The following is a 15,495-nucleotide window of genomic DNA, read 5'->3' as shown; positions in this document are numbered from 1 at the left end:
ATTAGTGGATGACATCATTATGACCTGACCTCATGTTTTTAAGGTCACCCTGTATATTTAAGCCTCTCTCTGTCCATGTAATCCAGTTGCCTCTGAAGATGTCTTGAATAAAGACGAAAGCTAAGGTGCTCCGTTGTTTCCCTTTTCCCGTGTGATTTTATCAAGATTTATCTTATCCACGTTTTCATTGTGGATCTACATGAAATATATATATATATATATATATATATATATATATATATATATATATATATATATATATATATATATATATATATATATATATATATATATATATATATATATATATATATATATATATATATATATATATATATATATATATATATATATATATATATATATACAGATATATATATAATGCAATTGAAAAAAGTTTCACATTCTCCTACATTGTCTACAAGTACAGTATCTGTCTCTTATTGCTTGAGTCAATGAAGTTGTGCTGTACTGGGTGTAAGTGAGGAGTATATACCACTGTGTAAAAAGTCTTTTATACCACAACTCCAATGTACTGGACAGTCCTAAGCAACAATTAGTCTAGTACATGTACAGTGATGTGCTATTACATACAGTCACATGAATTCTAAATATAATATTAATAAAAAATTTTACCTGTAAGATAAGCAGCTGCTGAACATTATTTTCCTCAGGTATAGGCCTAGCTCCAATTTCCATCAGATTGAGGTCGACATCTTCTAGGTCATTAACGAGTTTGCGAACAACCTGATCATTGTCAGTTTCACTGAAGAAAAGAGAGCATTAACAAAACTATTATTTTAAGTCAAGGAAAGAAGTACTTTCAGGACCTAACTGTACTGTGTAGAACATGCAATGGTGTATTTGGTTAAGCTTTGATTTTAACCCCAGACAGATGGCCTGTTATAAGGGAGGGGAGACTAGATAAGATAGAATAGCCATATTAATTATTCTTAGGTTTGGTTGCACATAAGTCATCTGAGCAACTCTGGCATGTAACACCTTCAATAAATTCAACTTCATGCTTAAGATATATGCTACCATATATGGCAGCTCTCCAGGTTTCACGATCTCTTGCATCCTTTGTAGTCATTTCTCACAACTTCTCCCCATGTCATTCTTAGCCTACCCTTGACTCTCCTCCCTTCCAGTTTTAGACTCATGCATCTCTTGACCTAATTTTTTTCTCCATTCTCACCGCAACAAATTGATAACATGGGTGTACATTATTAAGCTAATATTGACATACAGTATTGAGAGACTGGGAGGTGTCAGATTGTTTAACTATTAGGCCCCGGGTGAAGTTCCAGAATGTCTGCCGATTCCCGCCATTTTTTTTTTTTTTTTTGAAAAGTTGATTTTTGTTCATTCCGGAATGCGAAGTCTATCTTTATACCTACGTAGGTATATGCCTTGCATTAACTCGCCAGGCCAACATACAGGCAATTAAAACATCTAATAATTACATAAATACGTATTATTAGGAGGACATGTTGCTACCTGGTATTTAATGGCAATTCTCAAAACCCCCTCCCACACCCTCCATCACACACATCACTACCGTCATCTTATTGCCTGGCGAATCAGCTGTAAATGCGCACAAGGAAGGCTCTGCTAATTTGTGTTGTAACAGCTGAAATATTAAGTGCCACGAGGATTTTACTTTTGGTATTTATACATCTTAGCACGGTGAGGAAATTGAGTGACTTTTATTTTGATTATTTCTCTCAGATGTTGTGTTTGGGGCAATTTTTTATACGGTCTGGTCAGCTTGGCGACCGGGGCTTGCCTTCTATCTAGGAAGACAGTCGATCTTTAGTGACTAATATCCTCTGCTTTGAAGTCACTTAGTGAATGAAGTTGTTTTTCACCCTTCCGGGCTTGTCTTCACTGAAAAAAATAAATAAATAAAAATATATACAGTAGTACCCCAATTTACGCGGTCAATTGAATCCACAGGGTACCGCGTTAAGTGAAATCCGCGTAAATGGAACAACAGAACATATGGGATTAATTCCAATAGAGACTGGCCCGACCCCCAAACTCCACTTTTTCCGACACAATACCTATGTTGTAGTAAAAATAACATCTAAATTTTATGATGGTATGCTCACACAATTAATATTTAAGAGAAATACAGTCGCCAGGTTAATGTCCATTCAAATAATAGACTCAAATCCCCTCCCCCCCCCTCTTCCCAGCTCACTGGCCCCTACCTCTCTGAGAAATGATTGGGTGAAAAACTAGATTTTAACGTTTAGTAATAAATAATACCTCAGACTAAAGTTAGGATAATATAATTGACATTTCTGGATTCCTTGCAGGTCAGGGAATATTTTGAATGTAAACTTCATATATTTTGCACAAAAGATAAAATACTTGCTTTGTGTAAACCAAATTATTACATTAGATCTAAAATTTGTATGTCTAATGCAAAATCCATGATGTTTATATTCAAAATGATAATCATATTGTAAGAATTCCAGCAATGTAAATTATATTCTGGTCCAGTGAGTTGTATGAATTTTATGAGCTAAAACAAATATCTTCAGTTAATAAAAAAAAAAATATTCTTCACGACTTTATCTGTCAATCAAAGTACCCCAACTTGCCTCCCCCCCTCTTCCAACCGTGCCAGATGGTCGGTCAGTCCCAACCCTCCCCCCCACCCCCCACCTTCCCTCCCTACCAAAGAAATGTTGGGTGAAAAAACTAATTTTAACTTTTAGCAACAAATAATACCTCAGACTAAAGTTAGGATAATATAATTGACATTGCTGGATTCCTTGTAAGACCAGGAACATTTTGAATATAAATGTCATATATTTTGCACAAAAGATAACATATTTACTCAGAGTAAACATTACATCTAAAATTTGTATGTCTAATGCAAAATGTATGATGTTTATATTCAAAATGATCAACAAATTGTAAGAATTCTAGCAATGTAAATTATATTCTGGCCAGGTAATTTGTATGAATTTTATGAGCTAAAACAAATATCTTGTTAATAAAAAAAAAAAATTCTTCACACTGTGCCAGATGGTAGGTCGGTCCCTCCCTCCCCCCACCCCCACCAACCCTCCCTACTAGATAAATGTGTGGGAAAACCAGAATATTTACCTTTTAAGTAATGAATAATAACTCAGACTAAAGTTAGGATAATATAATTGACATTGCTGGATCCCTTGTAAGACCAGGAATATTTTGAATATAAATGTCATATATTTTTCACAAAAGATAACATATTTACTCAGAGTAAATATTACATCTAAAATTTGTATGTCTAATGCAAAATGCATGATGTTCCTATTCAAAATGATCATCAAATTGTAAGAATTCCAGCAATGTAAATTATATTCTGGCCGGGTAATTTGTATGAATTTTTTGAGCTAAATAAAAAAAAAAAATTATACTTCACGCGTATATGGGAAGATGAACCGCGTAAAGAGAAAGTTCGGTTCTGGCGAGGCACCGCGTATATGAGAAATCGCATAAAGTGAAACCGCGTAAAGCGGGGTACAACTGTATATATGCAGTACAGTGGTCCCTCGGTTAACGAGCACAATCCGTTCTAGAAGGTTGCTCGTTAACCGAAAAACTCGTCAACCGAAACCACTGTTTCAATGGGTTTATGGGTAATTGGTTCCAGCTCACCGAAAATTGCCTAAATTCAACAAAAAATGTAGAAAAGTACACTTATTTTGAGGTGTGTATGTAGAAGGCTCCTGGATGATGATGATGATAATGATGGGAATTAGAATGGGGGTGGAGGAGATGGGAGAAGAGAAGGCATTGGGGTGGAAGAGAAGTCACCCCAAGGCGACATTTCACCCATAAAATTTTAGTTCTCTTGGTGTAATTCAGGATTATTTTCTTTCAATCAACACTGCACTGCATTATATATTGTCAATATGTAAAATAAATTTCAAAATGACCAATAATTTGCTTGCAAACACAGAAAAAAGTGTTTACTTGAAGAGAGTCTCAAGCAAGATGTTACCTCCACTGAGAAGACACAAAGACTGACGCCTGTATGGTGTGTTGAGAGGCTGGATGCCGCGCATTTAACTAGTCACTTTACCTTCAATTATGTTCAATAATTGTTAAAATGTCTAAAAAATTTAATATTAAACTTTTAAAATTATTGAATAGTATAAACTTCTTGATATTTACTAAAATAGTAAGGAATTTAAGCCCTAGAACCGATTACTGTATTGGCGGACTAATACTACAGCTGGTTGACCGCCAAGTGCAAGCGAAAACTTGAGGTCGGCTCGTAAGAAACTTGTTAACCAAGGGATTGCTTGTTAACCGAAGTTAAGAATCTTATGGGAGGCAACTCGTTAACCGAAATCTCGTTAACCGAGGCGCTCGTTAACTGAGGGATCACTGTGTATATATATATATATATATACGTATATATATATATATATACATATATATATACACATATATATATATACATATACATATATATAAACAGTATTACCCCGCCTAACGCGGTTTCACTTAACGCGTTTTTTCATATACGCGGTGCCTCGCCAGAAGCGAACTTTCACTTAACACGGATTTTTTCCACATATACGAGGTGAGTGTCCGGCTCGAGAGCTATTTTTAGATTCGCCCCACCCCCCACCCGCCACCCTGCCTGACTGCCTGTTTTAGCTCATAAAATTCATACAAATTACCCGGCCAGAATATAATTTACATTGCTGGAATTCTTACAATATGATGATCATTTTGAATATAAACATCATAGATTTTGCATTAGACATACAAATTTTAGATATAATGTTTATTCTGAGTAAATATGTTATTTTTTGTGCAAAATATATGACATTTGTATTCAAAATATTCCTGGTCTTACAAGGAATCCAGCAATGTCAATTATATTATCCTAACTTTAGTTTGAGGTATTATTTATTACTAAAAAGTTAAATATTCTGGTTTTCCCACACATCTCCTTGGGACGGTGGTGGGGGGTGGGGGGGAGGGAGGGACCGACCGACCATCTGTTACCCTGTGAAGAATATTTTTTTTTTTTATTAACTGAAGATATTTGTTTTAGCTCATAAAATTCATACAAATTACCCGGTCAGAATATAATTTACATTGCTGGAATTCTTATAATTTGATGATCATTTTGAATATAAACATCATAGACTTTGCATAAGACATACAAATTTTAGATAAAATGTTTACTCTGAGTAGATATGTTCTCTTTTGTGCAAAATATATGACATTTATATTCAAAATATTCCTGGTCTTACAAGGAATCCAGCAATGTCAATTGTATTATCCTAACTTTAGTTTGAGGTATTATTTATTAAAATTTAGTGGTTTTCTCCCAAAAATTTCTCAGAGAGGGAAGAGCCAGCAGTGTAGTGTGAGAAGAGGGGGAGGGAGTTGAGTCCATTATTTGAATGGACATTAACTTGACGACTGTATTTCTCTATTTCTCTTAAGTATTAATTGTGTGCATGTACCATCATAAAATTAAGATGTTATTTTTACTACAACATAGTTATGTGTCGTCAAAAAGTGGAGTTTGGGGGTCAGGTCGGTTTCTATTGGAATTAATCCCATATGTTCTGTTGTTCACTTAACGCGATTTTCACTTAACGCGGTACCCTCTGGGTTTTATTGACCGCGTTAAGTGGGGTACAACTGTGTGTGTATATATATATATATATATATATATATATATATATATATATATATATATATATATATATATATATATATATATATAATACATAAAAAATCTAAAATGGGTCTCTTTTCTTCTTCTCAGTACCACAAAACTCTCTCTTTTAAGCTTGCCAGCCATTTTAAGGTGAATTACAAACAAAAATTTTGTCTGTGTACTGACGTTGGGACTGGAAAATACGTAATTTGACAAAATTTTGGTACGACTGAGGCAGGTCATAAGTGCGGGTGGTCGTAAGTCAAGTAGGTCGTAAGTCGGGTAGGAGCTGTACAGTATATGGTACTGTATCTCGCTAATATACGTAACTTTTATATATATATATATATATATATATATATATATATATATATATATATATATATATATATATATATATATATATATATATATATATATATATATATATATATATATATATATATATATACACATACATACATACATACACACACAGTGGGGTATGCTATAACGAACGGATCCTACTACGAATATGCCTATAACGAACTGTTTTACCTATAAAATTGAGAATGCTATAACGAACGAAACTCCTACAACGAACATTATTTAATTTTTTTTTTTTTCTAATTTATTGTTTTTTTATTACAAATATTAATGATATTCTTTATTTCAGGGGTTTACATGCATATTTATGCACTTTCTTACAATTTTTACAATTTTATATTATATTTTTCAGTGTTAAGTAGTTGTATTTGGGGGCCTGGAACAGATTAATCCTATAACGAACGAATGCTATAACGAACAAGGTTCTAGAACCAATTAGATTCGTTATAGCATACCCCACTGTATATATATCTTGATAAAATCACACGGGAAAAGGGAAACAACGGAGCACCTCAGCTTTCGTGTTTATTCAAGACATCTTCAGAGGCAACTGGATTACATGGACAGAGAGGGGCTTAAATATACAGGGTGACCTTAAAAACATGAGGTCAGGTCATAATGATGTCATCCACTAATCCCCACACCAACACACACGTAGAGAAGGGGGGTGACGTGACTAGTCAGGTCAGGTAAAAAATAAGGGACCCACTAAATAACTATCATACATCTAGATCAAAGGTTTTCAAAGCATTTTTAACCTTGGGCCACTGACAAATAAACTCAAGAAACACAATGAACCTTGCGAATTAATAAGGTTTGATGTAAATTCTCTGTTCACTAGAGTACCTGTGAAAGACCTACTTTCATTTCTTAAAGATAAATTACAAATGTTAGATTTAACTATTGAACATGACACTTTCCTCAAATTGATAGAGTTATGCGTAACTGACAATGTGTTTAGAGCAAATGGGAAGTTCTATAAGCAAATATTTGGCATGAGCATGGGTAATTGTCTTTCTGCTCCTCTAGCCTGTATTTATATGGAATTTTTTGAATCTAGATAACTACCCAATATAGTGGACTTTATTCCTCCTTGGTATAGATATGTAGATGATGTTCTTTGTCTTTGGCCTAGAAACAGTGACCCATTAGAATTTTTAGACAAGCTTAATGATATTGTCCCAAGTATCACATTCAAAATTGAAAGAGAAATAAATGGATCCTTTCCATTCCTTGATATGTTTATCATGAGAAATGGCCAAAACTACAAATTTAAGGTATACAGAAAGCCCACACAGGTAGACAGCTTCATACACTTTCTATCGAATCACCTGGAGTCTACCAAAATGTCAGTTTTTTCTGCTATGTTCTTAAGATGTCTGCGTATTTGTGACGCTGAATTTATTGACGATGAATTGAAACACATTCGTTCCATTGCACAGAAACTCGGGTACCCTTCTGTGTTTGTTGATCGTTGTTTTAAAAGGGCTAAAAAATCCTTTCATTTCTCTCAAACCAGGCAAATTCCTACACTTAAGAATATTTTGACTCTTCCCTATCGTAATGAATTTGTCCCGTTAGTTCGGTCCCTCAAGCTTCTAAATATTAATGTTGTTTTCAAGTATGACTCAACCATTACCAATATGTTAATAAGAAATAGCCCAAGTTTGAATGTAAATGGAAGTGTTTATTGTATTCCATGTAGCAAATGTAATTGTAATTATGTAGGACAGACAGGAAAAACACTGCAGCTCAGAATCAAACAACATAAGTATAATATCAGAACAGCATCTGAAAGCAGTGCCTTGTTCGTTCATGTTAGGAATAATAATCATCCCATTGCTTGGGAAAAAAGCTTCGAAGTATTTAAATCGTCTTGTGTCACAAAAAGACTTCTGGTTGAAGCTCGTTTGATTAAGGAATTAAAATCAATAAACCTTAGTGATGGTCAGTTCAAAACTGATAATATGTTACATAAATTTATTTGTCAGTGGCCCAAGGTTAAAAATGCTTTTGAAAACCTTTGATCTAGATGTATGATAGTTATTTAGTTGGTCCCTATTTTTTGACCTGACCTAACTAGTCACGTCCACTCTTCTCTTAAGCTCCACGGTGTGTGTTGGTGTGGGGATTAGTGGATGACATCATTATGACCTGACCTCATGTTTTTAAGGTCACCCTGTATATTTAAGCCTCTCTCTCTGTCCATGTAATCCAGTTGCCTCTGAAGATGTCTTGAATAAAGATCAAAGCTAAGGTGCTCCGCTTCCCTTTTCCTGCAGGATTTTATCAAGATTTATCTTACCACGCATAGGATCTACATGAAATATATATATATATATATATATATATATATATATATATATATATATATATATATATATATATATATATATATTTCATGTAGATCCACAATGAAAACGTGATAAGATATATATATATATATATATATATATATATATATATATATATATATATATATATATATATATATATATATATATATATATATATATATATATATATATATATATATATATATATATATATACACATAGTTTAACCCTCACTTTACGCTGTTAATGTAACCTACAGGGTACTGCGAAAGTGAGAAACGCGAAAGTGAATAACGAACATATGGGATTAAATGAAATAGAAACCAGCTGACCCCCAAACTCCACTTTTTCCCAACACAATACCTATGTTCTAGTAAAAATAACATCTTAATTTTATGATGGTACATGCACACAATTAATACTTAAGAGAAATACAGTCGCCAAGTTAATGTCCATTCAAATAATGGACTAACTCCCCCCCTATTTCACACTACCCCTGGCCTCTCTGAGAAATTTTGGGGGAAAACCAGGTATATTAATAATACACTCAAACTAAAGTTAGATAATACAATTGACATTGCTGGATTCCTTGTAAGATCAGGAATATTTTGAATAAATATATATTTTGCACAAAAGATAAAATATTTACCAGAGTAAACATTATATCTAAAATTTGTATGTCTAATGCAAAATCTATGATGTTTATATTCAAATGATCATCAAATTGTAAGAATTCAGCAATGTAAATTATATTCTGGCCGGATAATTTGTATGAATTTTATGAGCAAAAAAAAATTATACTACCCGTGTAAAGGGTACACCCACCGCGAATGTGAGCATCCTGGGTCTGGGTAGGCACGCAGAAGCGGGAAAACGCGAATGACCGCAGTGAAGTGATTGTACATATATATATATATATATATATATATATATATATATATATATATATATATATATTATATATATATATATATATATATATATATATATATATATATATATATATATATATATATATATATATATATATATATATATATATATATATATATATATATATATATATATATATATATATATATATATATATATATATATATATATATATATATATATATATATATATATATATATATATATATACACATATACTGTATATGAATTTTTTCTTTGTCCCAATTATACATGTGCAAGTAATGAGTGCCATGATATATATATCCCTCTCCCTCATCTCATGTCCTGTCACGAACTTTTTCGGGCTTCCGCCCTGGGTTTTCTAATTACTCTCAGCATGCAGGCCAGAGTTAAGTTTTTCTCTTCTTAACTCTATTTTATTCATGTCCTCAGTAGCGGGTTCAGCCTTTCCAGGTGAACTTTAGCGAGGCTGCTAGTTTTAGTGATCCTTCCGGTCTTAATAGCAATCTAGAGTTATGTAAGGATGAACCTTGTATGCTCAGTATGGGTTAAATGAGAACCATTCAGGGTGGAATTTTCAACCCAATACATGTTGCTAGAGTAATGGTGAACGATGTTAGCCAATGGAGCGCTATGGTAGCAGCTCAGCAATGTCAACCCTTCTGGGTGACTTGATGCTCACTCAGGCATCATCGCCACATGATTAATTGAAGCGGTGATGTCTGTGCTCCCTGATTGGCAACAAATAAAGAACTTGGTGATCCCTCAAAATATAAATGCTCTAAAATGAAGTTAGCTTGATTAAGAAACAAAGTTCATTGAGCTGAGGGACATTTGAGATAAGAGAAGAGGTGTATGATATAGTGAGTTAGTTGTTTATGATTGTCAAACTGGTGACTTATATAACAATAAGAGATATTAATGAAATAACTTACTTAAATATCACAGTTATGAGTCATATTGATTATGTTTGGGAGAAATGTAATCTCCCTTGTATTATTATGATGATACATTGTGACTCATGGTGATCCTCCTAGTTTAGACGAGTGATATGCAACAAGGAAGTCCACGTCACAAGAGGATGTGAATTCACTAGAAGTAGTAGTAGTTTCACCTATAACCTGGGGACCATACTACATGTAATTATCAAGGATGTAGGGCAACTTGGATTACCAGGTTAGATCCTCATTTGGCTTGCATAATTCATTGCAGCTGTGTCTCAGACAACCTGTTTTCACCATTGGATTGTGCAGTTTGTTATGATCAAATTTTTAAAATTAATCAAGCTGCAGGAGATAAGAAGGAATTTTTGAAGATCCAAATTAAAAATAGGTGGAATAAGGCCTTAAAGAGTAAAAATTTCTAAATGTAAAACACTGGAAAGATCCCAAGTTGGCAGAAAGTTTAGACATATGGGTGACAGGTAAAAGATTTAATCCCCTGTTAGGCCAACCTCCTTCTGCTAAGAAAAATAGTTTATTGAACATCCAAGATAATGAGGCAGTAGGAAGGTTGCAAGAACCTCTATCTATCCAGTCAGCCCAATTTAGTGGATTCCAGGATCAGGATGAGGAAGTTGGCACTTATCATAGTGTTCAGTCACTAGAGCAGGGAGAACCTGTTGAGACTGACTTCATCCTGTCCCCATTTTGGCAACCTCTTCCACCTGGGGCAAAAGCGTTGGTTACTATGAGTGGAAACAGGCTGCTGTCGACTCCCTCGCAGCTGATGGAGAACATTGAGTATAAGGATGATCCAAACAGGCCTTGGGTAACATTGGTAAGATCTAAGTCTTCTTTGTTTTCAACCACATCCGAGTCTGTGGATTCCTTATTCAAAGTATTTTATGAAAATGTTTCTAAACTTCTTGATCTCTCAGCACTTGCAAAGAGACAGGAAGGCCAAGCAACTGTGGGTCATCATTCATTGTTTCTAGAAGGTGATACAGGTTGAAGCTCCTAATCCGGGACTCTATTATCCGGCACCTCCTGTTGTCCGGCAAAATTTTTATTTGCCGGACGGCCGCTAGTACCCATGGTTTGGCATACCCTTTGTTTATATCTGGTCCTCGTGGAGTTTGGTGAGTTCCTAGGTATTTCAAGTGTCTCTGTAATATTTCACTTGTAATTTACCCTAAACATATTTATTTTATTATTTCATTTACTGTACAGATTGTCAAAGGGTGAGCCAACGTACAGTAGTACTATTTCAAAACCTAGGATTAAAGATTAACCAGGTCAAATCAAATATCCTACCATGTCAGAAAATGGATTGGTTATGTCTCCATTGGGACACCAATCAGTAATCAGTCAGTCTACCAGAAGCAAAGGTAACAGATGTGATAAACCAAGTACTAGAAGCCTTTTGTGTAAAGCAAGAGGTGTCTTGGCACGATTGAGAAAACTACTGGGTCTTATAGATGGCCAATTTATAGTAGCTCCTTTGGGCAAGTATGAAGAAGCAATCAACTCATCTGGGGTCAAAAATTGCTTCACAGAAACAGAAATATTGGTTCTTCTCTCCCTATTCAGATCAAGAATCATCTGTCATAGTATAAATTTGACACCCAATCAGCTCATTTCCCTGGGTTCCTCAAACAGACTTGGTCGCTTGGTAATGATGCCTCCAAGATAGGATGGGGATACTCATTCCTCAAAAAGGAGAGTTCCATCAAGGAAGTGGAGCAACTCCTTTGGGACAACACATCAACATAAAAAGAATTAGCAGTAGTCCTATTCTTTTTGTTGGCAAACTAAATTTAAAAACATGACGATTCTGCCACATGGGCAACAGAGCGGCAATACGTTTTGTCTCAATAATCTAGGCTCAACCAGATCTTACTCTTCACACTGTCAGAATAGGTTTTTCAAAGTTTAGTAACACAAACACTTTTACCAAAGTAACTCACATACCGAGTACAAAACAAATGGGCAGATGCGCTTGTCCCGCCCCAGGCCAGTGTCTACGGAAACAGAATGGTCCCTAAAGATATCAAAGTTCAAGAATCTAGTGAGGAGGTTTGGGGGACTCACAAATACACATCTCTTTGTCAAGAAAACAATCACAAGATTAACTTATGCATCTCTGGAACGATCGAATCTTTTAGGAAATGCTCTACTCACAGATTCGAACTGTTAACCCAATCTATCTGCTCCCTACCCAGAAAATGTTGCCCAATGTGGTCTTCACAAACCCAGATCCTTCCAGGAAAGGTCCTCTTAATTGGCACCATATTGGATCCCAAGCAACCGTGGTGTCTGGATCTGGAATGGTGCCCGCATCCACTACAATTGCACCTCAGTTCGAGATATCTTGAAATTTCACGCCTTTGGAGTTTCTCAAAAGATGTTTAAATAGATTGTTATAATTCCAATATAGTTAACTGGCGATAGCAGGTCATAGGTTCTACAAACTTCTATGCAAAATGAGAAAGCTTGGAAACTTTTTCAATAATTTATCAGGTTAACGACTCCAATCACATTGTTGGAAACAGTGGTGATAGAATTTTTAGATTTTCTGTTCAGAGTTAAAGGTGTTCAAAGATCTACAATTGCATCTTATAAATCAGCATTGGTTGACCCTCTGGCTTGGGGGGGGGGTTTAATATTACTTTGTACCCAAGAATTTATCAAATGCTCAGATCGGGCTTATCTAGAGACCTCGCCTAAGAGAGAAGAGAATCCCACCTTGGGCCCCAGGATAAAGTTACTTAATTTCTTATGGCCTAATTACAATATAAATCTGAACCGGGACAGATTCCAGAAGGCAGCCTTCCTTCTAGCAATAGTAACAAAGGAGAATCAGTGAGCTGTTTACCTAATAATCCATCATTGTTAGATGGAGAAGATGTCACGCTTTTTCCTATGGAGATTCTAAGAAAAAATGAAAGGAGGATTTTTCATGCTTAACCTATCTGATAAACGTAAGCAATGGATGAGACAAGGGTTCTCATATATTGTGCCCAGTTAAGAATCTTCAAGAATGGCTAACCAGATTCCCTAATCGAGGCCCCTATGCATTCTCAATACAGAATGGTAAGAAATTGTCTCCTAGTCAAATTTGACAAACATTTATCTCAGTGAGTCAGCAGCAGCATCTCTGCCACAGACTTTTTGGCACATGACACTGTGAAATATGCAGGGCTCAGGCCTTTCGGCGGAGCAGGAGCTCTGGGCCGATCAAAGAAGTGGGCTTGGAAATCTTCAAAACCTTCAAAACAGCTATCTTCATCTATCTCTGGAAAGATTTACATGTGGTGGTGTTAGGTCCCCTCCCACCCAGTCAATCTCCCACAACCAGACCTTCTTCTCATCAGAACAAAGTGAGCATTCTAATTGGGATGTGAATGCTTCTTTACCTTCCGCAATGCGTTCCAAATACTAGTGGAAAATATTCCCCAAAAGTTTATAATTATAATCTGAACCTAAGTTGGCGGAGCCTTATATGCAATGTCACCTTCCTCCACCTCCTGCTCGGGTATTCTGTGTTAGGACGCCAGATTCTGATTGAACAAAAGCCGCTTTTTTCTAAAAAAGTGTTTTGTGATAAATTCCAGAATGCGACGTCGATCCACCCATCTCCACCCCTCAAGAGGAGTGACATTTGTTTACTGCTCACTCTAGGCAAGAGATGACGTATGCAATGTGTGTGATGGAGGGTGGGAGGGGGTTTTGAGAATGTACAATTAAATGCCAGATAGACGTGTCTCCTAATATGCATGTGTAATTATGATGTTTAAGTGCCTGGTAGGAGAGAGAGGATGATGGTAGGAGGAGAGGAAATGGTAGGATGGAGAGGAAGATGGCAGGAGGGAGAGGAAGATGGTAGGAGGGAGAGAAAAATGGTAAGATGGAGAGGAAATGTAGAGGAGAGGAAAATGGTAGGATGGAGAGGAAGATGGCAGGAGGGAGAGGAAAATGGTAAGATGGAGAGGAAATGGTAAGAGGGGAGAGAAAATAGTAGGAGGGAGAGGAAGATGGTAGGAGGGAGAGGAAAATGGTAAGGGGGAGAGGAAGATGGCAGCAGGAAAAGGAAGATGGCAGCAGGGAGAGGAAGATAGGAGGGAGAGAAAGATGGCAGCAGGGAGAGGAAGATGGCAGCTAGGGAGAGGAAGATGGCAGGAGGGAGAGGAAGATGGCAGAAGGAAGAGGAAGATGGCAGCAGGGGAGAGAAAGATGGCAGCAGGGGAGGAAGATGGTAGAAGGAGAGGAAGATGGCAGCAGGAAGAGGATGATGCAGCAGGAAGAGGGAAGATGGCAGCAGGAAGAGGAAGATGGCAGCAGGGAGAGAAAGATTGCAGCAGGGAGAGGAAGATGGTAGAGGGAGAGGAAATGGTAGGGAGGGAGGGAAGATGGTAGGAGGGAGAGGAAGATGGTAGGAGGGAGAGGAGGATGGCAGGAGGGGAGAGAAATGGTAGGAGGGAGAGGAAGATGCAGAAGGAAGAGGAAGATGGCACAGGGAGAGGAAGATGGCAGAAGGGAGAGAAAGAAGGCAGCAGGGAGAGGAAGATGGTAGAGGGAGAGGAAGATGACAGCAGGAAGAGGAAGATGGAGCAGGAAGAGGATGATGGCAGCAGGGGAGAGGGAAGATGGTAGGAGGGAGAGGAAGATGGCAAGAGGGGAGAGGAAGATGGTAGGAGGGAAAGGAAGATGGCAGCAGGAAGAGGAAGATGGCAGCGGGAAGAGGAAGATGGAAGCAGGGAGAGAAAAGATGGCAGCAGGGGAGAGAAAGATGGCAGCAGGGGAGAGGAAGAGCAGCTAGAGAGGAAGATGGCAGAAGGAAGAGGAAGATGGCAGCAGGGGAGAGGAAGATGGCAGCAGGGAGAGGAAGATGGCAGCAGGAGAGAAAGATGGCAGGGAGAGGAAGATGGTAGGAGGAAGAGGAAGATGGCAGCAGGAAAAGGAATATGGCAGAGGAAGAGGAAGATGGCAGCAGGGGAGAGGAAGATGGGGGAGGGAGATGATGGTGGAGGGAGAGGAAGATGGGCAGGAGGGAGAGGAAGATGGTAGGGAGGAGAAGATGGGTAGGAGGGGAGAGGAAGATGGCAGCAGGGAGAGGAAGATGGCAGGAGGGAGAGGAAGATAGAGGGAGGAGAGGAGGATGGTAGAGGGAGAGAAAGATGGTAGGAGGGAGAGGAAGATGGGCAGCAGGGAGAGGAAGATTTTAGGAGGAGAGGAAGATTTTAGGGAG

General features: G+C 37.0%; 1 protein-coding gene across 2 annotated transcripts in view; it reads right to left on the bottom strand.

The window, feature by feature from the left end:
- Positions 1–636: 636 nt before the first annotated feature.
- Positions 637–15,495, bottom strand: part of LOC121871536 (cadherin-23-like) — a gene marked incomplete at its 3' end in the record, with an annotated part of 255,663 nt that continues 240,804 nt past the window's right edge. For both annotated transcript variants that reach the window (XM_042373970.1, XM_042373971.1), the window contains 1 exon segment: positions 637–766. In XM_042373970.1, coding sequence (XP_042229904.1) covers positions 637–766 — 130 coding nt within the window.

This window comes from Homarus americanus, unplaced genomic scaffold (genome assembly GCF_018991925.1).
Source record: "Homarus americanus isolate GMGI-L3 unplaced genomic scaffold, GMGI_Hamer_2.0 scaffold45698, whole genome shotgun sequence".
NCBI classification, from domain to species: domain Eukaryota; kingdom Metazoa; phylum Arthropoda; class Malacostraca; order Decapoda; family Nephropidae; genus Homarus; species Homarus americanus.
This window is presented reverse-complemented; position numbering and strand designations above follow the sequence as displayed.